This window comes from Cervus elaphus, chromosome 1 (assembly GCF_910594005.1).
Source record: "Cervus elaphus chromosome 1, mCerEla1.1, whole genome shotgun sequence".
Classification (NCBI taxonomy): Eukaryota; Metazoa; Chordata; class Mammalia; order Artiodactyla; family Cervidae; genus Cervus; species Cervus elaphus.
Genome location: NC_057815.1, coordinates 93,300,801 through 93,325,991, shown reverse-complemented (window position 1 = coordinate 93,325,991; position 25,191 = coordinate 93,300,801). Strand labels below are relative to the sequence as shown.

The following is a 25,191-nucleotide window of genomic DNA, read 5'->3' as shown; positions in this document are numbered from 1 at the left end:
ATCTTTTACCTTGAGATAGATCATCTATTCTGAGGAACTAAGGGATTTATATTTTCTTCTTTTTTGTAGCAAAGTCAGTTGTGGTTTATTTATTCCTTGATCATATATACTTAATGTCAAACCCAATTAAAATAGCATGAGTTTGTGTGTGTGTATATATATATAAACACATATATTTTCCCCATACTTACAATGTCACTTCACAAACAGATCACACAGTGACTTGCTTTTCAGAGGAACATGCCATGTAGACTATAAGACTGGACTTTACACTATGTTCTACTTAGATCTATATATTCTCTTCACTTAAGTAAAATAATAGTGGTTCACAAATGCACAAAAAAATCTCTAGGCATTTGATTAAAAGATATCTAGAGTTGTAGGACACGAGGCTAGGTCTACAGTTCTGAAAGGAGTTTGCAGTGTGTGATTGCTCCTATTTTCCTGTAACTGCCTTTTTGTTGCTGTTTAGTCGCTGAGTCATGTCCAGCTGTTTAGCATTCCCTCGGGCTGTAGCCCACCAGGCTCCTCTCTCCGTGGATTTCCCAGGCAAAAACACTGGAGTGGGTAGCCATTTCCTTCTCCAGGGGCTTCCTGGCCCAAGGCTCGAACCTGTGTCTCCTGCATTAGCAGGCGGATTCTTTAACTGTCTTTTACCTTTTAACATATTATATTACCTTTCATACCTTGAGGCCAAGTGTATTGACAGCCAGGTCTCCCCCAGGTTTAGCCTCCAACAGAGGCAGGATCACTCTCCCTCCAGATTTTTCAGTGTGTTTTTACTCTGCAAAAAGTTTTCTTTTCTTTTTTTAACAAAGAGGATTATTAGTGAAAAGTGAAATCAAGGAAAATGCATTGAGAGGGAAATAAAAGCACAAACCACTGAAGACAAGCTGTTTTAGAAGACCTGGCTTTTACACATTCTGACTGATTTTCCCATTAGCAGGAAAGAATCAGCAACAGAGGAAGTGATGAGAAGACAGTCACTGGCATCAAAGATGAATGACCTTCAAATCATTAGCCTTCCTTCCCAGAACCTTTTATTGCACCAAACTCTTCTTATGGAATTTTTCATCTCCATGTTTCTAAGTGTGTAGATAAGCGGGTTGAGCATGGGGACAATAATTGTGTAGAAGAGTGTAAACACTTTATCTTCTGGTAATGTTGTGGCAGGTCTAATGTAAACAAAGATGACAGGTATGAAAAAGAGGATCACGACTGTGATGTGGGAACTACAGGTGGAAAGTGCTTTATGGCGGCTTTCTGCAGAATATGTGCGTACGTTATACAAAATCAAAATGTAGGAGGCCATCAAAACCACAAAGATCACCAGTCCCATCAAGCCAGAATTGGCAATGACAAAAAAGCCAATTTTGTGTGTATCAATGCAGGCTAGTTTCAACAAAGGATATACATCACAGAAATAGTGATCTATTTCATTAGGGCCACAGAAAGGTAAAACAATTGCAAGAAGAAATAGACCAAGAGAATGAAGAAGTCCCCCGGCACCTGATGCTATGAGAATTGAGTGACGTCTTTGCCTGTTCATGATGATGGCGTAGTGGAGAGGTTTGCAGATGGCCACATAGCGGTCATAGGCCATTCCTGTGAGGATGAAGACCTCAATCCCCCCAAAGAAATGTGTGGTGAAAAGCTGTGTCATGCAGTTTTTATAGGAAATGACCTTTCTCTCCAGCAGTAAGTCAGTCATGAGTTTGGGTGTCACAGTGGAGGTGTAGAAGAGATCTGAGAGTGCAAGGCAGTTAAGGAAGAAGTACATGGGCTGGGTGATTAGCTGACTGCATGAAATAGAAATCATGATGATCAAGTTCCCCAACCAAATAGCCAGGTAACAGAATAAGAAAAATAAAAAGCAGAGGATCCGGACTTTCTTGTCCGTAGAAAGTCCCAAGAGAATAAATTCAGTAACATTATTTCTATCTTCCATGATCTGATGGTCAAGAAAGTTATCTGAAATGACAGAAGCAATGAAACTAATCATTGATGAGAAAATGGAAACCTATTATCTACTTAAAATGGCACCAATGCCTTTTAAAGACAAGTTATTTTGAGACCCACTGAAATCATTTTCATTTAATACAACTCTTTTGAATATCTAGTACTAATATTCTTCTAAGAGCTAAGAATACAGTGATAAATTTGACAAAGTCCCAGTTTTTATATAATTTAAATTACTTTGTGAGGAAGCAAGGAATTATATTTGTCAAGAATAAAAAAAAAGAGATACTAGTGTTAAGCAGGGTGACATGTAATGTGCCAATTTAGCATGCAAAATAGAGGCAACTACAGAATCTGCTTGATTAAGGGGTTTCTAGTGAAATCACAAAATTCGTGTTGGGAGTGTGGGTGGGCTTCACAGTGCTCGGTGCAGAGTCAGTGTTAAATAAATATCAATTAAATAAAAAAACTGGAAAGTGAACAATGTGCTGTAATTTCAAAGGAATAATACAAGAAATAATCTATCATCCTTTAGTCAGGTAATTCATGATAAAATTGAAGAACAAATCATTTTTATGAATGGACTCATAATCCTTTTTGACTTTTAAGAAGAAATAATTCCTTCATGTGAAATACTCCATGAAACTTCCATATTTCTTAAACTTTATTTGTAACATCTCTGGGTTAATATATCTATAACTCTGCTTTTCCTATTTGTCTGTATTTCTCTTGCAAGATTATATCCTCTTTCAAAATAAATTAACATTCAGAAGTCATTTGAGTTACGTCTTATCAGACTGTAATTATAGTTGCCTAGTTTGGAAATAATATACTGAGAAATGGGCTCCTCTAATTCCAAAATAGTTCCCCCAAACACAATACAGTAAAAAAGATGTAGCACTTCTTCCCTTAATTTCTTAGAGAATTCACCCACACAATCTGCATGACTATATAAAAGAATCTCTTCAGTTCTCTAAAATAGAAACAGTTATACCTGTATTCAGGTAATCATCTGGTAAATACACTATATAAGCAGGCAAAATACCTAGTTTTATCCTCCCATTCTGTTGCTTAATTGTTCATTCCCTAGGATCCCAGGCTCCCATTCATGAAATAAAGTGATTAGATAATCTCTGAAGATCTCCCCAGATTCCAGTATTGTGTGATTTCTGATCCTCCATTAATTTGAGGAAGACATCTGTTTACCTCTCTCCTGCCTTCCCTTGTCTGCTTGATACATTGAGACTATAAAAAGTAACAAATACAGTGGCAATTTCATTACAATTCCTGTGCCTCAGTTTACTTCTTTGTAAAAATCAAGGTAAAGATAATATCTCTTTATATGGTGTTTTTGAATAATTCGTTCCTAAATATGAAAGTTCTTAAAGCAGTATCTGGAAAGTACTATATATTTAATAATTACTGGCCATCCTCAACAATTACTAAGGGCTTCCCTGCTGGCTCCGATGGTAGAAATCTGCTTGCCATGAAGGAGACCAGGGTTCAATCCCTGGGTTGGGAAGATCTCCTGGAGAAGGGAATGGCTATACACGTCAATAAATATTTTTGCCTGGCGAATTCCACGGACAGAGCCTGGTAGGCTACAGGCCTTGGGGTCAGAAAGAGTCAGATACAACAGCAAATAACACACACATGATTACTAACTATAAGATCAAGGCCCAGAGAAAATGTAAGTACACCATCTTAGGAATTGTATCTTGTGCTATCCTTCCCTGAACAAGATAGGAAATATTATTAATATTAATACCAGAAACTTCAGAGATAGAGTCGTGGTCAGCACACAGCTCTGATACTCAAATGCGAGTCTTCAGCTCCTTAAATACTTTTTCCTTCTTTCTTGGAATAAGCATGCAGTACCTAATTTACAGGACTACTGTGAAATGTAAATAAGCTTACATATATAGAACTTGATGCTCAAAAACATGCTAGTTTCCCCTCCTTCCTCTTGGAACCCCATAGTGTTATAAACTTAGGAGGTCCTCACATTATTTGAGTGGTAGTAGATTCTAGTAATTAAGGTTATGAGTTCTGGACCTACATAGAATGAGATACTGGCTCCAAAATTGACTTGGAGCGTAATCACAGATAAAATATATAAGCTCAGCTTCTTCACCTATAAAATGAATAATACTGTAATTAACTCTGAGATCTGCTGTAAAGATGTGATGAGGTCACATATAACAGCTTAGGACAGAAACTGGTATATATTAAGATAAAACATTTAGTACATATTCACTGTCATTGACATCATATATGTCATATCAATGGACATATTGTATTATTCTTACTATACGTTTTGAATAGCTTATTTAAAATATGCAGTATTGTAACACGGGATAAATATGGATAAGACATAGCAGAGCTTCCAGGCCATAAGCCGTCTGCTCTTTCTTACCTGGAGGCTGGGGCTGCTCGCTTGGGGGAAACAGCCTATCATTGAGCAAAACCTTTCTCTTTGGTCTGGCTTGAGCTGCCTTCCCCACATTTCTGAACATAAATGTACTGCTTATTTCAGCCAGTTAGTATTTTTGTTTTCTTTCTTTTGAATTAATTAACCTTATCCAAATTAGACAGATGTTTATGTTCCCCTTTGATAATTTTTCTTCATCTCAACTAAACTTAGGAAAAAGAAACCTACCACTTAAATACTATCCATTCAAGTAGCTTGTTTGAAAATTTCATCATACATTTTTGCTTCTGCATAATCTTAGAAGCATACTGGTGTTTTGATTTTATTTTATTTTTTAATATATCTTCTGTTCCCTTGCTGCAATACTGTACACTTATCTGCTGGACCAGTGCATTCTTCTTCATATTAAACGTTTTTCCATAATGGAATCCAAAGAGCTAATCATATGATTAAATTTGTGAAATATGAAAAGACAAGTAAATCTAGTAATATTTTGATAGCTGCTGAGGGACATGGCACTGATAACTTTAAGAGCTCATGTGCAAATCACCATTCATGACAGTTGAAGCCAGGTTTTCCCAAATAGTAAAAATAGCATTTTAAAGTTTCTGGAATTTTTCAGAGGTTAGTTAGAAGGCTTAGACCATAAATACAATCAGAATGATTCAAATATTCATTTTAAGGGAAGTCACTATTATAACTAGGAACTGGATTTAACTTACCAGCTGCTTAACTCATCAGACAGATTTCTTATAAGATGAGGCTTCACACCTAAGATAAAGTCAGAATATTAAAAATTATCATTTCCATGCAGTAATCCATCTCTAATTGCATAAAATCTTACAAGAGAACTCATGAGTTCCACTGTTACAGATATGTTTGGTAAATTGAACTAATTTTGAGATTTTTTTTTAGCATGCAGTTTTTCCATTTCTAAAAAAAAAATAAATGTGTCTCTGTGATATTTTACCTTTGTCTCTATAGAAAAGTTACACATATACATAATATATTCTGCTTGATGTTAAATTGGCATTTAAGGAGAATTCTGACAAAATGTGTAATATAGAAAAGGTCTCAATATCTCTGAAGATATAGAAATTTCCCATCAGTATACTTCACCAAAGATGTAAACCATAGCTTCAATTTCTCAATTTCTACCTAATAAATAAATATGCCAAAGTTCTTAATTACATTTCCCTATTGCATCAACATCCAAACCACTGAGATCAGACATGGACATGGAGCCTATGAGGAGATGGAGTATATAATGACTATGGACGTAGAGTATATAAAGCTCGTTTGTCAGGACAGGGCAGAATCAGTTAGCTGAGGGAGACTGAAGTCAGCTGTCATGGGAAATATTGAGAACACTACAGCTAGAATTAAAAGTTCAGAGAGTAGACCCAGGATTTAAGACTTAAATTTTCCTGGGGAAAAAAAAAAAAAAGCTTGTTAGGGCATTATAATTTCTGGCTGATGCCTGGAAAAGACTCCTATGCTTTACCCCTATGCTTTTATTTGTGGGGGGGAAACTCACATGCCCCCATGGGCTCTCTTGCAGATGCACAGACAATTTCCCAATTTATCTTTGTAAGGCAAACTCCTTTCTAAAAAGATATGCTTTTTTCAGATTGAATTTTCCATGTGTATATTGCAGAAAACATATTTTAAAAAGAACTGTAACAAAAATAAAATGGTCTCATAAATTTACTCATATAAAAATATTTACTACCTCCTAATTCTAAAAGGTCTGACTTGGACAAAACTTACTATGGAGAACGCATTTGTTGTTGTTTAGTCGCTAAGTGATGTCCCACTCTTTTGCAAATCCACAGAATGTAGCTTGCCAGACTCCTCTGTCCATGGAATTTTCCAGCAAGAATACTGGAGTGGGTTTCCATTTCTTTCTCCAGGGGAACTTCTTGACCCCGGGATCAAACTCACATCTCCTGCATTGGCAGGTGGGTTCTTTACCATAGACCACCAGGGAAGCCCTAGAGAATGTATTTAGTGGTGAACAAAACAGCCTTTGTCCTCAGGGAGGCTGGAGACTAAGGAAAGAGACAGGCAATGAAACAAACAAGAAAATAAGTGTATACTTACAAATAGTATATTTTAAATAAACAAATAGGAAGTTGTGGGTCATTTCTTTTCAATCTATAGAAGTTTTAGTCAAGTGTAAATCTTGAACATTTTTATGTTATACAGATATTTATTCCTTAGTTGCCTCTTGAATTTTACTTTATGTAATTTCATAAGACAATTGTATTTTCTCATCCATTTTTTACCTGAAAATGTAGTTTTTATATTTGTTGAAAAGCTGAAATCATATGACTGAATTAATCTTTTAAGAAATGTACTTAATCTTTATTGTTTGTCTGAAAGCTTCTAAGATCTTTTCATGTACCATTGGGTTTTTTTAAACAGTCAGTGGGTACCTGTGAATGGATCTATTTCTATAGTTTCTTTAAAGTTTACCATTTGTCAAAGGATACATTTTAAAAGAGAATATAATTGAATTTTTATGCAAATGATGAATGGACATGTCAAAGATTCTATTGAATTTATTATTAATATTTAATGTAGAAACCAGTAAGATGTTACCATCAGTTCAGGCAACAGTTCACCACATATTTATCATCAGTAAGGGGTGTTAAAATGAATTTATAAGTTGACGCAAAATAGTCGAATATCCAACGGGCTGTCATTAATTGCATTTCACCTGACACAATTTGAATTTCTACTTCCAGGCATTGTTGATGTTGATATTATTTTGTGTGAATCAACTTCTCTATTTTGAGTTGTAAAATGTCTTAGCCAAGAATAATGAAAGGTAGATAATAACCTGAATGCAAGAACTAGTAGGGTCACTCACCAAACGACAAAGAATCTCACTGTGCTTTCTTGATATTATATGTGCTATTAATGATCCATCTGAAGAGAGAAGTATGGCTGATGCTCTTGAGAACCTAAGAAGGGAGGAGATTACAGTGCAAAAGTGAAGGAGCTAAATCATAATTCCCTGGTTAATGGTTGATATTGACAATGCAGTGTTTGCTTGTTTATCTTATTAAACTATAGTTTATTTACAATGTTGTGTTGGTTTCAGGCATATAGTCATGTGATTCAGTTCATATATATGTGTGATCATATGTATGTATATTTTCCATCTCAGATTACTTTTCATTATAAGTTATTACAAGATATTGAATATAGTTTCCTGTGCTATACAATAGATCATTGTTGTTTATTTTATATTTGGTAGTCTGTAACTGTTAATCCCAAATTGCCAATTTATCCCTCCCCTCCCCGTTTTCTTTTGGTAACCATAAGTTTGTTTTCTGTGTCTGTGTATTTTTCTGTTTTGTAAATAAGTCTATCTGTGTAATTTTTTTTTTTTTTTTTTTTTTTAGAATCCACATATAAGTGATTGCATGTATTTGTTTTTCTCTGTCTGACTTACTTTACTTAGATTTCTTGGTCCATCCATGTTGCTGCAGACTCCAAGTTTTTTAATAATCCACATTCACAACTTTTATTCCAAGAATAAAAATAAGACAGAAACATTTGTGTTAATTTTTGAAGTTTTATTTTTCAATAATACAAGTCTGGTTGGTTGGAGGATAGGGCTTCTGAAGAAGGGGGAAACTTTGAGGGTTGGCGGGTCTTCTTATTAAAGACCCTGCTTATTTCATACCAGAAAGTGATCTTTCACTTTCCCGCTCTGTTATATTCTCTGACGTGTATACTGTGCATGCCCTATCCAGGAGTTCTCAGATAGCCGTCAAGAATTAGGTTTAAAACAACAATAAGCAAATATGTTAGGATCTTTTTATAAGCATTTCTAGCACATACTATTTTTAGGTTTATTTGTTGGGCATTTTAAACTGAGTCATAGAACTATGCTATTTTTCTTTTTTATATTATGAACCCATTTTAAGAATCCTCAACATTGACAACTCATTTTTATCTAACATGGCTCTCTCTACAACTTGAAAACAAATTCTCATGCAAGTACATCATATCCAAGAAGTTTTCTAAGACTTCTGAGATTCTGCCCATTCCTAATCAGTTATCTAGTGGCCTGATCTTGCTACTAGTCATTTCTGACATTGGGCAAAGGAGCTCCAGGATGACTACTGGAAAAACTACCATTAACTTGAACAGTGCCAAAGATGTGCCCATTGACTTTAAGTGATATTCTCCACTTGCCCACTCTAAGAAAAAAACAATTTCCCCAGTAATAGGTGCCCACTGCACGCTGCGCTCTGCTTAGTCACTCAGTCGTGTCCTGCTCTTTGGGACCCTTGGACTGCATCCTGCCGGGTACCTCTCTCCATGGGGATTCTCCAGGGAAGAATACTGGAACAGATTGTCATGCGTGCTTCCAAGGGATCTTCCCAACCCAGGGATTGAACCCAGATCCACCACATTGCAGGTGGATTCTTTGCAGTCTGAGCCACCAGGGAAGCCTAGTAATAAGAGCATGACATTAACATGAGCCCCATTCTCACACCCTCACTGCTCCGAAGGAAAGTTATTATCAGAATGGTTACATTTCTGATGCCTAACAGGAGATTGGGCAGTAAAACAGCTCATTCGTATTCAGCACTGACTGTGTGACCAAGCAGTGTTTCAGTCCAGCACATATCCTCACAAGACTGTGTGTTGGGCTATTATTATCACTTGATGGATGATCTGTTGAGCATATGTCCCAGTCCTCATGGTTAGTAAGCAATTCTGGGTCCAGAACACATGCCCATAACAAATATACACCATCAGGTGCTAGAATTAGCCAGAGTTGCCATTCACATTTACACGGACAGAGTTGGGAGAGACAGTTCCTTTGAACAAAAGAAAAGAGATTGATGTGGGACTTAGGTAAGAGTACTGGTGTTGGACATATGAGAAGCTCCAGATTGCCACTGGCTACAAAATTATCAGAGTAGAAAGCTATATTTTTAAGAAATATAGTTGCAGGTCCAAAATTTGGTCTTTTAGAATATTCTTTAAATGATGCAAGTAAAATGTTGGAATTATCTTCTAAATCATTGCTACCCGGAATTGTCTGTATTGAATAAAGTCACATACAAGAATGGGCTCTGTGGGTTCTCAGTGTGGATTTGTATTACATGATGCCTTTGATATCTAAATTGATATTTAGATATGCTAAATATCTAAATTGATTACACAGCCAAAAGATCAGAGGGGAAGAGGAGATATAAATAAGAAAACAAGAAAACTAGAAAAGAGCACATCAGAGAATCTGGATAAATCCAGGGAGTTGTAAGCTTTTGCTCGTACTTAAACCTATATATTGCTAAAACAAAATGAAACAAAAAAGCATATAAGGCAAGCATTATACATTTTAAAGTCTTCATGGTAGAAAATTCATATATTCAACAAGTTCAGCGGTGGGAATCAGAGGTATCTTAGTTCATTTCCTCTCTTACTGCGATATGGCACCAGAGTTTCTTTATGGCATTCTTCATCTCCAAGTTTCTCAGCGTGTAGATTAGAGGATTAAGCATGGGAGCAATGATGGTATAAAAAAGAGCGAACACTTTGTCTTCTGGTAAAGTAGTTGCTGGTCGAATGTAAATGAAGAATAAAGGAGCGAAAAAGAGGACCACCACAGTGATGTGGGAACTGCAGGTGGAGAGAGCTTTGCGGCGATTCTCTACAGAGTAGGACCTGACCGTGTATAAGATCACAGCGTAAGACATCAATCAACAAGACCACGAGAGTCACCAGGCCCATCAGGCCCGAATTGGCGACGACGAGGAGACGGATTCTGGTGGTGTCAGTGCAGGCCAGTTTCAGCAGAGGATACACATCGCAGAAGTAATGATCTATTTCGCTGGGCCCACAGTAGGGTAAAAGGATGGCCAGGAGAAACTGACCAAAGGAATGCAGGAACCCCCCAGCACAGCAAGCAGCGATCATGGCAGCGCACTTCTGTCTGGTCATGATCAGAGTGTAGCGCAGAGGCTTGCAGATGGCGACATAGCGGTCATAGGCCATCCCCGTGAGGAGGAAGACCTCGATGCCCCCAAAGAAATGCATGGTGAAGAGCTGGGTCATGCAGCCCTTGTAGGAAATGGTCTTCTTTGCTGCCAGCAAGTCAGTGACCAACTTGGGGGTCACAGTGGAGGTGTAACAAAGGTCTGAGAAGGAGAGGTAACTCAGAAAGAAATACATGGGCTGCTTCATAAGTTGACTGGAGGTGATCGAGATCGTGACAAGTAGGTTTCCAATCAGAATTGCAGTGTAACAAAGTAAGAACAGTAAAAAACAGAGAATTTCAATTTCCTTTTTCTGAGAAAGTCCTAGGAGAATAAATTCTGTAATGTTATTCCTATTTTCCATGACTCAGAGCAGTTTGTAGCTACCTGAAATTAAATAGTTATCAATCTATAAATATGTAAATACGATGATGTATATTATTCCTGGTCATGGGCATTTTATAATGGAAAGCATTCAAAACTTGAAGAAAAAGATTTGATTTTTATTTTGAAAGGCTTTTCTTGCATTCTTTTTGTCCCTTTCTGGAAAATGTTAATTCCTGATAAACAACTTTGATACCCGATTTAAAAACAAACACTGTAGAATGTAGCAAGCATATTTATGCAACCATTCTATTAGCATGTATTAACAAACATAACTGGATATTATGCCTTGATAGAATTCAAGAAATGGTACTGTAGAAAAAAAGCGGTCATCCGTTTCCTATTTTCACCATTTGTTATTGAGAAAATAGACACAGAAATGAAACTTTGACAGAAAATACAAATGCACTTATATGTGGATAATGTTATATGTGAGAAATTTCCTTCCATCTGTCCTAGGTGGAAATGTGATAAGTAGAAAAAAAAATCAACCAATTTGGAATCTTGAGGTATATATACATGGCCAAAATCAGTTATATATCTGTTGTGCCTAATTTACAGACATGATTAATTTATAAGTGTGCCTAATTTACAGATAGGATATGATATTTTATAGTCAAACAAAAGGATAACAAGCAAAGTATAATTACCTCTATTTTTTCAAAAGGTATCATCTCAAACTTTAAAAATATTTGTTTTAGACATTCAGTAAGGCAAAGAATGCTCAAACTACCACACAATTGCAGTCATCTCACACGCTAGTGAAGTAATACTTAAAAATCTCCAAGTCAGGCTTCAGCAATACGTGAACCGTGAACTTCCAGATGTTCAAGCAGGTTTTCGAAAAGGCAGAGGAATCAGAGATCAAATTGCCAACATCCGCTGGATCATCGGAAAAGCAAGAGAGTTCCAGAAAAACATCTATTTCTGCTTTATTGACTATGCCAAAGCCTTTGACTGTGTGGATCACAATAAACTGTGGAAAATTCGGAAAGAGATGGGAATACCAGACCACCTGACCTGCCTCTCGAGAAACCTGTCAGGAAGCAAGAGTTAGAACTGGACATGGACCAATAGACTGGGTCCAAATAGGAAAAGGAGTACATCAAGGCTGTATATTGTCACCCTGCTTATTTAACTTATATGCAGAGTACATCATGAGAAACGCTGGGCTGGAGGAAGCACAAGTTGGAATTAAGATTGCCAGGAGAAATATCAATAACCTCAGATATGCAGATGACACCACCCTTATGGCAGGAAGTGAAGAAGAACTAAAGAGCCTCTTGATGAAAGTGAAAGAGGAGAGTGAAAACGTTGGCTTAAAGTTCAGCATTCAGAAAACTAAGATCATGACATCAGGTACCATCACTTCATGGGAAATAGATGGGGAAATAGTGGAAACAGTGGCTGACTTTATTTTTCTGTGCTCCAAAATCACTGCGGATGGTGATTGTAGCCATGAAATTTAAAGACGCTTACTCCTTGGAAGGAAAGTTACGACCAACCTAGACAGCATATTGAAAAGCAGAGACATTACTTTGCCAACAAAATTCTCCCTAGTTAAAGCTATGGTTTTCCCAGTAGTCATGTGTGGATGTGAGAGTTGGACTATAAAGAAAGCTGAGCACCGAAGAATTGATGCTTTTGAACTGTGGTGTTGGAGAAGACTCTTGAGAGTCCCTTGGGCTGCAAGGAGATCCAACCAGTCCATCCTAAAGGAAACCAGTCCTGGGTGTTCATTGGAAAGACTGATTTTGAAGCTGAAACTCCAATCCTTTGGCCACCTGATGCAAAGAGCTGACTCATTTGAAAAGACTCTGATTCTTCATTTGCTATTATTTTCTCCCAATCTGAAGGCTGCCTTTTCACCTTACTTATAGTTTCCTTTGTAGTGCAAAAGCTTTTAAGTTTCATTAGGTCCCATTTGTTTAGTTTTGCTTTTATTTCCAATATTCTGGGAGGTGGGTCATAGAGGATCTTGCTGTGATTTATGTCGGAGAGTGTTTTGCCTATGTTCTCCTCTAGGAGTTTTATAGTTTCTGGTCTTACATTTAGATCTTTAATCCATTTTGAGTTTATTTTTGTGTATGGTGTTAGAAAGTGTTCTAGTTTCATTCTTTTACAAGTGGTTGACCAGTTTTCCCAGCAGCACTTGTTAAAGAGGTTGTCTTTTTTCCATTGTATATTCTTGCCTCCTTTGTCAAAGATAAGGTGTCCATAGGTACGTGGATTTATCTCTGGGCTTTCTATTCTGTTCCATTGATCTATATTTCTGTCTTTGTGCCAGTACCATACTGTCTTGATGACTGTGGCTTTGTAGTAGAGTCTGAAGTCAGGCAGGTTGATACCTCCAGTTCCATTCTTCTTTCTCAAGATTACTTTGGCTATTCGAGGTTTTTTGTATTTCCATACAAATTGTGAAATTATTTGTTCTAGTTCTGTGAAAAATACCGTTGGTAGCTTGATAGGGATTGCATTGAATCTATAGATTGCTTTGGGTAGTATAGCCATTTTGACAATATTGATTCTTCCAATCCATGAACACGGTATGTTTCTCCATCTGTTTGTGTCCTCTTTGATTTCTTTCATCAGTGTTTTATAGTTTTCTATGTATAGGTCTTTTGTTTCTTTAGGTAGATATACTCCTAAGTATTTTATTCTTTTTGTTGCAATGGTGAATGGTATCTCAAAAATATACAAGCAACTCCCGCAGCTCAATTCCTGAAAAATAAATGACCCAATCAAAAATTGGGCCAAAGAACTAAACAGACATTTCTCCAAAGAAGACATAAAGATGGCTAACAAACACATGAAAAGATGCTCAACATCACTCATTATCAGAGAAATGCAAATCAAAACCACAATGAGGTACCATTACACGCCAGTCAGGATGGCTGCTATCCAAAAGTCTACAAGCAATAAATGCTGGAGAGGGTGTGGAGATAAGGGAACCCTCTTACACTGTTGGTGGGAATGCAAACTAGTACAGCCGCTATGGAAAACAGTGTGGAGATTTCTTAAAAAACTGGAAATAGAACTGCCATATGACCCAGCAATCCCACTTCTGGGCATACACACTGAGGAAACCAGATCTGAAAGAGACACGTGCACCCCAATGTTCATCGCAGCACTGTTTATAATAGCCAGGACATGGAAGCAACCTAGATGCCCATCAGCAGATGAATGGATAAGGAAGCTGTGGTACATATACACCATGGAATATTACTCAGCCATTAAAAAGAATTCATTTGAATCAGTCCTAATGAGATGGATGAAACTGGAGCCCCTTATACAGAGTGAAGTAAGCCAGAAAGATAAAGACCAATACAGTATACTAACACATATATATGGAATTTAGAAAGATGGTAACGATAACCGTATATGCAAAACAGAAAAAGAGACACAGAAATGCAGAACAGACTTTTGAACTCTGTGGGAGAAGGTGAGGGTGGGATATTTCAAAAGAACAGCATGTATACTATCTATGGTGAAACAGATCACCAGCCCAGGTGGGATGCATGAGACAAGTGCTCGGGCCTGGTGCACTGGGAAGACCCAGAGGAATCGGGTGGAGAGGGAAGTGGGAGGGGGGATCGGGATGGGGAATACGTGTAAATCTATGGCTGATTCATATCAATGTATGACAAAACCCACTGAAATGTTGTGAAGTAATTAGCCTCCAACTAATAAAAAAAAAATAAAAAATAAAATAAAAAAAAAAAAAAGACTCTGATGCTGGGAAAGATTGAGGACCGGAGGAGAAGGGGACGACAGAGGATGAGATGGTTAGATGGCATCACCGAGTCAATAAAAGACATGGGTTTGAGTAAACTCTGGGAGTTGGTGATGGACTGGGAGGCCCGGTGTGTTGCAATTCATGGGGTCTCAAAGAGTCAGACACGACTGAGTGACTGAACTGAACTGAAGGCATTTTAGGATAATAGTAGGTTTCACTTGAGTTTTGGTTTTACACAGTGTCTTATTCATTTGCATAAATTTCTTCTTTCTAACTGATGTACTCAAACTCTTCAACTCTTCCTAATAATCAGTCATCTTGAAAATGTTTGTTTCTTTCTGTTCCTACATCACACATCTTAGTATCTCAGGCAGGCTTTTCTCTCTTTAATTTCTGTTATTTTTACCTCCTCTCCTCCTAGCCACTGCTATAAAGTAATGTAAGACCAGTGCTAATAATGTGTTTATAACCATCACACCTTTGAACAAACCAATAGCTTTCTATTGGCAGAAGTTCAAGAAGCATAGACTAGGGGAAACTACTGAGAATTAATCATCACACTAAATCACACCAAAATTCTCTACTTCAACTATATAAAACACAGAACCTTAGTATTTAAAATATTTTATTTCACTCACTCCAAACTTCAGAGCCAATATATTCATAATTCATTTTCAAATCTGTAATGCTCCTCTCCTTCTTTTTCATTTTCAGAGAAATTGCCATTCAAATCTGTGTACATAAAGTGGGGTTTGGAAGAGGAAAACTGCAAATCTATCTGGTGTATGAGAGTTACCATCAAGGCCCACAAGATGACATTTAAATAGTATCATACTGAATAATGAAGAGGGGATATTTGTAGTGGTCAAATAAGCCATCTCCTTCAACCAGCACTAACAATTATGCTTTAGGCTTTTAATCATTCCCAATAATTTAAAAGCATGTAATTCTCTATTCTAATTTCTCCCCTAAATTTTATTCTTCTTCTGATTTTGTGGGAAACACTGCAAGTTAAATATTCAATCACAGATTATTCTTTATATAATACTTGATTTGCTGCATGATCAGTTAACTTACATTTTCTCAGCCTTTTTTCCCCCTTACTATTTGTCTAAAATTCTGCCTCTGTGAGACTCTTTATCAGATAACAGACCAAATTATATTTGAAAAAGACAATGTAAATGCCATTTTGATGAGTGTTTGCACTAAAAGTGGAAAATCAATGAAATGATTATGAATTATCAAGAAAATAAACAAATACTTTTAAAATGCAGGTTATTTTGTCTTACCAATATTTGAATATTTCAGGCAAAATTGAAAATTTTTTTTAAAATAGCAATCATGTAAATGCACTCAATCTACTCTATTAGGAAGAGAGGGGAATATGTGAAAAATTCCTAAAAATTAATTTGCTTTTTAAAATATAAAAACTGTATAGTGCATGACTGAAAAACTATAGCCTGCATTCCTGAACAACTTGAAAGCATTTCTCCTATTTTCAATTATTTCTATAGAAATAAAAAAGTATGACTCATGTCTAAAAGTATCACAGCATTTTCACATTTAAAAAAATAAGTATTATATCATCTTAAGAGAAGATATTCTTTAAAATGAAGCAAAGTATTTTCTCCTTCATCTCGTTGTACTATTTTCTAACTTGTTGACTTGAGTATGCCACATCCCTTTTTTGTATTTCAGTTTAGGCATCAAAGAGCAATGGGAGTTAAACTATATCTTTAAGGATCTCTGCTGGACCTGAACTTATTGTCCATGGTTCTGACGTAAATTTTGAGGAGTCATCAGCTGAATGTTGATGATGATTGTTTTCCAAACAAATCAGAGTAAATTTACAACTCCTCACCAGGTTATTGTCTCTCTTACCTCTTATAAGATTAACTGATCCAGTCTCAGAAAGAAGCACAACTCCTTGAGCTCTCCTTTAATTTGGATCCTTTAGAGAGTGCTATTTTAAGTTCCTTTTATCCAATCCAGGTATATGGAAATCTATGTCATCTATGGTTCATACTTAAGTGTTCTCTGAAATCTCTAATGATTCCATGAAGTAGTGAAGCTGGACGAGCAGTTCCAAATCAATATTTGTTCAATACTATCACAGAGTATTAAACTCCAGCTACTTCCAGGTAGATTTCACTAACGACAGCCCACCACGTGGTGGTTGCCCAAATATTCTAAGTCTTATGGTTCTTAGAACTAATTACCTTGCTTCATATTTTTATCTGATTATTGTCAGATACTATTAAATGCTTTAGCTTATCTCTCTAAAAAAATCTTATCTTGGTGAGAGTTAGGACCAGTGCCTCATTTTCTACCTGAAATGAACAAAATTAAAAATGAAACAATACAAAATTCATGCATTTCAGATCTATGTTGAATAGTGAATGCTTAACTTTGGAACAGATTACGTAAACTCTGAGCCACCTTACTTGTTTAACCTCTAAAGAAAGGAAAATAAAACTCATTATTAATTAGTTATCAACTACTATGTGCCAAGAGTTGTACTAGGTGGAAAAAAGACTAAAATCACCTAGGAGACTTCACTGAAATTCTCATTTAGTAAGTTAGTTACCCAGTTCTCCTATAATAAGATTGTGACTGGATAATGAAATGATGAACTATGAAGGATTTGATGTATTAGATTATACAATACATTCCTCATTTAATCAATTGTAGTGCACTTTGTCTCATCATGAATTAAATTATTAATTATATTAGTTTTCTCATTATATCCTCACTCTATACTTTAAGTGTTCAGTATGTATTTGTCAAAGAAATAATTTTATTTCAATATTTGATAGAATGAAATTAAACTTAATTTTAATTGTGTCATTATCAATATAATTGTTTTGAGACATAAAAGCACAGAATCTTATAATCATATTTACTTCAGAAAGATAGAGACTCAGAAAGATCAACTTAGGATTGTTTTTCTAATTTTTCCTAGTATTCTGTCTATTAGTAAAAATCATTTGAAGTTCACACAAACCCATCCCTGTAACCTTTCTCCATTGTTCACTCCCTTGGCTTACTGTGGAGACTAGACCCTTAAGAGTAGTCTAATATATTCAAACTCAGTCACTTGCCCTAAAACCCTGGTTGTCTCCAGCCTGGGTGGTTTCCAAAATGTACAGAACTAAATCTGAGCATGCTCCATTCACCACTCTTTCATTTATTCTGAATAATTATTCAGATCAACTTCATTAACTTCCTATTTTAATAAATAGCTCTGTCTTGGTTGAAATGCAATAGAATAAGTGGTGTTAATACAGGAATGAGAAACTCAAGCTACAAATATGGCACATTCAGGCAATTAATAGAAAGTAAGAGCAGAGTGATTTAACATACTTTGTGCACTCCAGGACTCTTGCCTGGAAAATCCCATGGACGGAGGAGCCTGGTGGGCTACAGTCCATGGGGTCGCAAAGAGTTGGACACGACTGAGTGACTTCACTTTCACTTTACACTTTCATGCACTGGAGAAGGAAATGGCAACCCACTCCGTGTTCTTGCCTGGAGAATCCCAGGGACGGGGGAGTCTGGTGGGCTGCCGTCTATGGGGTCGCACAGACTCGGACACGACTGAAGTGACTTAGCAGCAGCAGTGCTACTTGAGGTTTTCCTTGACAGATTTTCTGTATCCTTAACTGAAATATAAGTCACCGACTTTCTGCTTTACTTGTTTCCCTTTAATATTCCCCAAGTTATGAAAAAATGTTTATTACTGTTATTGTTTATTACTTTATGCAACTGACATAGGAAGGGTAAGTTATCACACATGAGTTGTATAAAAAATATATAACCATGAAAGAGATGCTCTATGTTACCAGGTAGGTAGAGCAATAGTTTCAAATATTGACTGTATGTAAATGTGGCTAAAGTTTTCTTACAAACATTAGCCAGAGGGCAAATGATCATTAAATTATATTTAGATAATTAATTCTAAAATCATATTGATCAAGCAATAGTAATTAATTGTGGGTTGATTAAAGAAAAGTCAACTCATGTCCAACTCACCAGATATTTGGCTTAAATCTAAGGTACATGTAGTATTTCACAGTACCATACCTTAAGTTAACCAGTAAATTTTATGACTATGTAGTAATATGTCTCATTATACAAATAATTTTGAAGAAATCTGAAAAGAGAACTTACCTGCTCTCTAAGGTAATGTGTCCAGCTTTTTTCTTAAGCAAACTCAAAAGGCTTTTTCCAGTTTTATTTTAATATTTAAGAGAATAAAATGGGGCACCATCAGCATTTATGTTGGCAACTTTTCTTTATTTCTCTTTAAATAACACTTTTATTATATTCTATGGTGAACATAAAAACAAAGACAACACAAGGTTCCTATCTGATTTCTAAAAAACTTTACCTGGGAGATACTTAACTTGCAGACACTTATTGCAGTATCTCTGTGAGGTTGGAAATTCCCTTTGGGATAATTTGACCAAAGTGAAGCTGAACTTTTGGAACATTATTCAAAGACCTAAAAATAATTATATCGACCAAGCCATATTTTCCCTATGTGTATATGGAAACTAAGCACAAATCAGCTTCTATTTTAATATGGTGACAATTGTGAGCAAAACCCTAATGACTTGGAAAGAAAGCTCATAATACCCACACCTCAGAAAGAAGAGGTGAGGAAAGAAAAGGAAACTCTGAGTTGCAGGTAAAAGGAAAGCACTGATGCTGCCCCAATTGACAGTTTGTGGAGGATGCTGGTTATTCTAGCATGCATCTCCTAAAGTCTATTAATAATAAAACCTCTTTGAAAAGTTGTCACAATCTATTCTTTACTTCTCAGTGTCCTTCACTGTTGATTATTCTGTCAACAAGTCACCCAAACATCTCCCTTATATACCTCATCCCTGTAATGGAAGATAATACCAAGCCTTTTTGTGATTGTTCATGTTTGTCTTATTTCTCAGTAACATTTTGAGAATATTTTCTCTTTGACAGCATTTTATGCAGGCTCCAGAGACCATATTCCTCAAATGTATTAACATTTTAAAAAATGAAACTTCAACAACTTTAAGTGCAAAACAGTGGCATTAATTACATTTAAAATATTGTGCAACCACTACGTATTTCCAAAACATTTTCATCACTCCACACAAAAACTTTGCACCCATTAATAATAACTCCTCAGCCTCCTATCCCTCTAACTGATGTCCTGTAATACACTCTGCCTCTAGGAACCTGCTTCTTATCTTTCATGTAAATGGAATCACACAATGTTTGTTTCTCCTGTTGTTTTAAATTAATCAGTTACTTTGGCTGTATCGGGTCTTAGCTGTGGCACAGGGATCTCTCATTACTCTACCTGGATGCTTCAGTGCAGTGTGGGGTCTCAGTTGCTCCTCCACATGTGGGATCTTAGCTCCCAAGTAGGGACTGAACCCGTGTCCCCTGCACTAAAGGTGGTTTCCTAACCACTGGACCACCAAGCAGGTCCCCTATCCCTTTTTTAAAACTTGCAATTTAATCTTCAGTTCAGTTCACTTCAGTAGCTCAGTCATGTCTGACTCTTTGCGACATCATGGACTGCAGCACACTAGACCACCCTGTCCATCACCAAACCCTGGAGCTTACTCAAATTCATGTCCACTGAGTCGATGATGCCATCTAACCACCTCACCCTCTGTCATCCCCTTCTCCTCCTGCCCTCAATATTTTCCAGCATCAGGGTCTTTTCCAATAAGTCAGTTCTTTGCATCAGGTGGCCAAACTATTGCAGTTTCAGTTTCAGCATCAGCCCTTCCAATGAATATTCAGGACTGATTTCCTTTAGGATGGACTGGTTGGATCTCCTTGCAGTCAAAGGGACTCTCAAGAGTCTTTTCCAACACCACAGTTCAAAAGCATCAATTCTTAGGTGCTCAGTTTTCTTTGTAGTCCAACTCTCACATCCATACATGACCACTGGAAAAACCATAAATTTGACTAGATGGACCTTTGTTGGCAAAGTAATGTCTCTGCTTTTTAATATGCTGCTTAGGTTGGTCACAGCTTCTTTCAAGGAGCAAACATCTTTTAATTTCATGGCTGAGTCACCATTTGCAGTGATTTTAAAGCCCCCAAAATCCAGGTCTCTCAGTTTCCACTGTTTCCCCATCATTTGCCGTGAAGTGATGGGACCAGATGCCATGAGCTTAATGTTCAGAGTGTTGTCCTAGCCAGCTTTTTCATTCCCCTCTTTCACTTTCATCAAGAGACTCTTTAGTTCTTTTTTACTTTCTGCCATAAGGGTGGTGTCATCTGCATATCTGAGGTTATTGATATTTCTCCTGGCAATCTTGATTCCAGCCTATGCTTCATCCAGCCCAGCATTTCTCATGATGTACTCTGCATATAAGTTAAATAAGCAGGGAGATAGTATACAGCCTTAACATACTCCTTTTCCAGTCTAACTGGTTCCAACCCATTCTAACTGTTGCTTCTTGACCTGCATACAGATTTCTCTGGAGGCAGATAACATTGTCTGGTAGTTCCATCTCTTGAAGAATTTTCTACAGTTTGTTGTGATCTATACAGTCAAAGGTGTTGGCATAATCAATAAAGCAGAAATAGATGTTTTTCTGGAATTCTCTTGCTTTTTCTATGATCCAACAGATACTGGGAATTAGATCCTTGGCTCTTCTGCCCTTTCTAAATCCAGCTTGAACATCTGGAAGTTCACAGTTGATGTACTGTGGAAACCTGACTTGGAGAATTTTGAACATTACTTTGCTAGTGTGTGAAAGTGAAAGTGAAGTCGCTCAGTCATGTCCGACTCTTTGCGACCCCATGGACTATAGCCCACCAGGCTCCTCAGTCCGTGGAATTTTCCAGGCAAGAGTACTGGAGTGGGTTGCCATTTCCTTGTAATTGTGTGGTAGTTTGAGCATTCTATGGCATTGCCTTTCTTTGTGATTTGAATGAAAACTGACCTTTTCCAGTCCTGTGGCTACTGGGAGTTGAAACCCAAGGATTTTGTACTCCAAGGCCAAATTTGCCTATTACTCCAGGTATATCTTGACTTTTGACTTTTGCATTCCAGTCCCCCCAATGAAAAGTGGGCTTCCCTCATAGCTCAGATCATGAACACCTTATTGCCAAATTCAGACTTAAATTGAAGAACGTAGGACAAACCACTACACCATTCAAGGTACGACCTAAATCAAATCCCTTATGATCATACACTGGAGTGACAAAGAGATTCATGGGACTAGATCTGACAGACGGAGTGCCTGTTGGACTATAGACGGAGGTTTGTGACATTGTACAGGAGACAGGGATCAAGACCATCCCCAAGAAAAAGAAATGCAAACAAGCAAAAGGGCTGTCTGAGGAGGCCTTACAAATAGCTGTGAAAAGAAGGGAAGCGAAAAACAAAGGAGAAAAGGAAAGATATGCCCATTTGAATGCAGAGTTCCAAAGAATAGCAAGGAGAGATAAGAAAGCCTTCCTCAGTGACCAATGCAAAGAAACAGAGGAAAACAATAGAATGGGAATGAGATCTCTTCAAGAAAATTAGAGATAGCAAGGGAACATTTCATGCAAAGATGGGCTCAATAAAGGACAGAAATGGTAGGGACCTAACAGAAGCAGAAGATATTAAGAAGAAGTGACAAGAATACACAGAAGAACTGTACAAAAAGGATCTTCATGACCTGGATAATCATGATGGTATGATCACTCACCTAGAGCCAGATGTCCTGGAATGTGAAGTCAAGTGGGCCTTAAGAAGCATCACTACGAACAAAGATAGTGGAGGTGATGGAATTCCAGTTGAGTTCTTTCAAATCTTAAAAGATAATGCTGTGAAAGTGCTACACTCAATATGCCAGCAAATTTGGAAAACTCAGCAGTGGCCACAGGACTGGAAAAGGTCAGTTTTCATTCCAATCCCAAAGAAAGGCAATGCCAAAGAATGCTCAAACTACCACACAATTGCACTCATCTAACAAGCTAGTAAAGTAACACTCAAAATTCTCCAAGCCAGGCTTCAACGGAATATGAACCGTGAACTTCCAGATGTTCAAGCTGGTTTTAGAAAAGGCAGAAGAAGCAGAGATCATCCTTTGAATCATCGAAAAAGCAAGAGAGTTCCAGAAAAACATCTATTTCTGCTTTATTGCCTATATCAAAGTGTTTGACTGTGTGGATCACCACAAAATGTAGAAAATTTTGAGAGATGGGAATACCAGTCCACCTAACTTGCCTCTTGAGAAATCTGTATGCAGGTCAGGAAGCAAGAGTTAGAACTGGACATGGAACAGCAGAGTCTTCCAAATAAAGAAAGGAGTATGTCAAGGCTGTATATTGTCACCCTGCTTGTTTAACTTATATGCAGAGTACATCATGAGAAATGCTGGGCTGGAGGAAGCACAGGCTGGAATCAAGATTGCCGGGAGAAATATCAATAACCTCAGATATGCAGATGACAACCACCCTTATGGCAGAAAGTAAAAAAGAACTAAAGAGCCTCTTGTTGAAAGTGAAAGGAGAGTGAAAATGTTGGCTTAAAACTCAATATTCAGAAAACTAAGATTATGGCACCTGTCCCATCACTTCATGGCAAGTAGATGGAGAAACAGTGGAAACAGTGACAGACTTTATTTTTTTCGCCTCCGAAGTCACTGCAGACGGTGACTGCAGCCATGAAATTAAAAGACGCTTACTCCTTGGAAGAAAACTTATGACCAACCTTGACCGCATATTGAAAAGCAGAGACATTACTTTGCCATTACTTTGTTATAACTCCTCTTCATTTATAGTAAGCCTGCTTTAAAGCTAAGAAAAATTTTATCAATTCTTATTCACAACCTTACAGAGTTATGAACACAAATAGTAAATTGTGTCAAATAAGACTGTTACAATGATTTATTCAATCTTATTGAGAACCACCTTGGTGGGGTGGATCATAGAAGATGCCATAAAACATTCATTATTTGAGAGTGCCTGCTTTACACTTGAGATGAATAACCATCCCTGTCCTAACCTCAAGAAGGCAACGGGCTCACAGAGGATACAATCCAGTGAACAACACAGGTTTGGACTGAACGGGTCCACTTATACACACATTTTTTCAGCATTAAATACAGCACTACGTAATTGCAGTTGGTTGAATCTGGGAGACGTGGAACTGTGGATTCACAGAAACCATGTATATTAATTGTGTTTGTTTCTGTAAGGATCTTAATATTTTACTAATAACTGTACATATTATTAACCACATTTTTGTGTATTAGCTTCTTATACAATTAATTGAAATGAAGTGTTAACTCTCATTAACCAAAATATGTGATTATGTAAGTGACCAAGAGACAACACATCGCTGCTAGTTCAAAACTGAAAAGTGAAAAAGCAAAGATAAAAATCAAAGGTGAGTGGATGCTTGAATGTGATCAAGTAAATTACCATCTTTGAACACTTGTTTCCTTATTCCTGAAAGAGAAATGAAATTACCAACTGACAAAAAAAAAAAAAAAAAAAAAAAACCACAACCTAAATATTGATAATCATTTTTTATTCTATTGACTGCAACCTAGAACTTACGGGGCTTCCCCGGTGGCTCAGACAGTAAAGAATTCACCTGTTGTGCAGGAGACCGGAGTTCAGTCCCTAGGTCAGGAAGATCTCCTGGAGGAGGAAATGGCTTCCCGCTCCAATATTCTTGCCTGGAGAATCCCATGGACAGAGGAGCCTGGTGGGCTCAGTCCATGAGGTCAAAATAGAGTCAAACTCCACTGAGAGACTATGCACAGCGCAAACCTGAGAGACAACATCTCAGTCCAAAGAAACTGCTCTGAAAAGGGAAGGGAGGAGTCAGAATGTACATGCATTTTGCAGCAAAATCCAGGTAGTCAGACCATCAGAAGATTACCGTAAATCAAAGAAAACCAGGGAGCTCATGTTAATGAACTTAGGGCTTCTCTGTGCCTGGGAAGGGGGAAGAATCTGGGCTCCTTGATATCATCCCTTTGAGCTGCACCTTAACTGCTTAGGGCCGGTACCCTGTTCTTTTCTATTCTGTGTCCTCTCAGGGTGCAGCTCTGACCCCATCCAGAGCTCCTCAGGGCTCAGGTCTGAGCAGGAGGTGGGGGTGCAGGAGCCGTGCTATGGCTTGGTGGCCTCAGCATTCTCTGTCGGTCGACACGACAGGTCACAGTTTTCCTTCACAGAATAAAATGTTTTCAAAGTTATATTTAAACCACGAACATCTTGCTTTCTATCAGTTTCTGCTACTTTCTCTAAAGCAATCAATGCACATTAGTTGTGCCTTGATTTAAATTACGGCGTCACTCTGCCATCTAGTGGACATGCTAGGTGCATCACCTGTTAGGGAAAGACTAATTCATACTCTCTGCTACTAATTTGCAGAGGGATTTTATGCTGCTTGTGGCTCAGAAGGTAAAGGATCCGTCTAGAAAGTGAGAGATTCTGGGTTCGATTCCTGGATCAGGAAGATACCCTGGAGAAAGGAATGGCAACCCACTCCAGTATTCTTGCCGGGAGAATTCCAGGCGCAGAGGAGCCTGCTGGGTTACAGCCCACAGGGTAGCAAAGAGTCAGCCACGACTGAGCGATTAGCACTTTATACTCTTCGATCCTATGAAAACATTCTGCCAGCTGCTATGTAATTTTGCTGAGAATGAGACCACAAATAGCTA

General features: G+C 37.4%; 1 protein-coding gene and 1 pseudogene across 1 annotated transcript; both read right to left on the bottom strand.

Moving 5' to 3' along the window:
- Window positions 1–1,009: 1,009 nt before the first annotated feature.
- On the bottom strand, window positions 1,010–1,948 carry LOC122702977 (olfactory receptor 4P4-like). The gene has a single exon (XM_043917028.1). It carries the CDS (start codon window positions 1,946–1,948, stop codon window positions 1,010–1,012), a length of 939 nt encoding a protein of 312 aa, XP_043772963.1.
- Window positions 1,949–9,822: 7,874 nt separating this feature from the next.
- On the bottom strand, window positions 9,823–10,759 carry LOC122675466 (annotated as a pseudogene).
- Window positions 10,760–25,191: the final 14,432 nt, after the last annotated feature.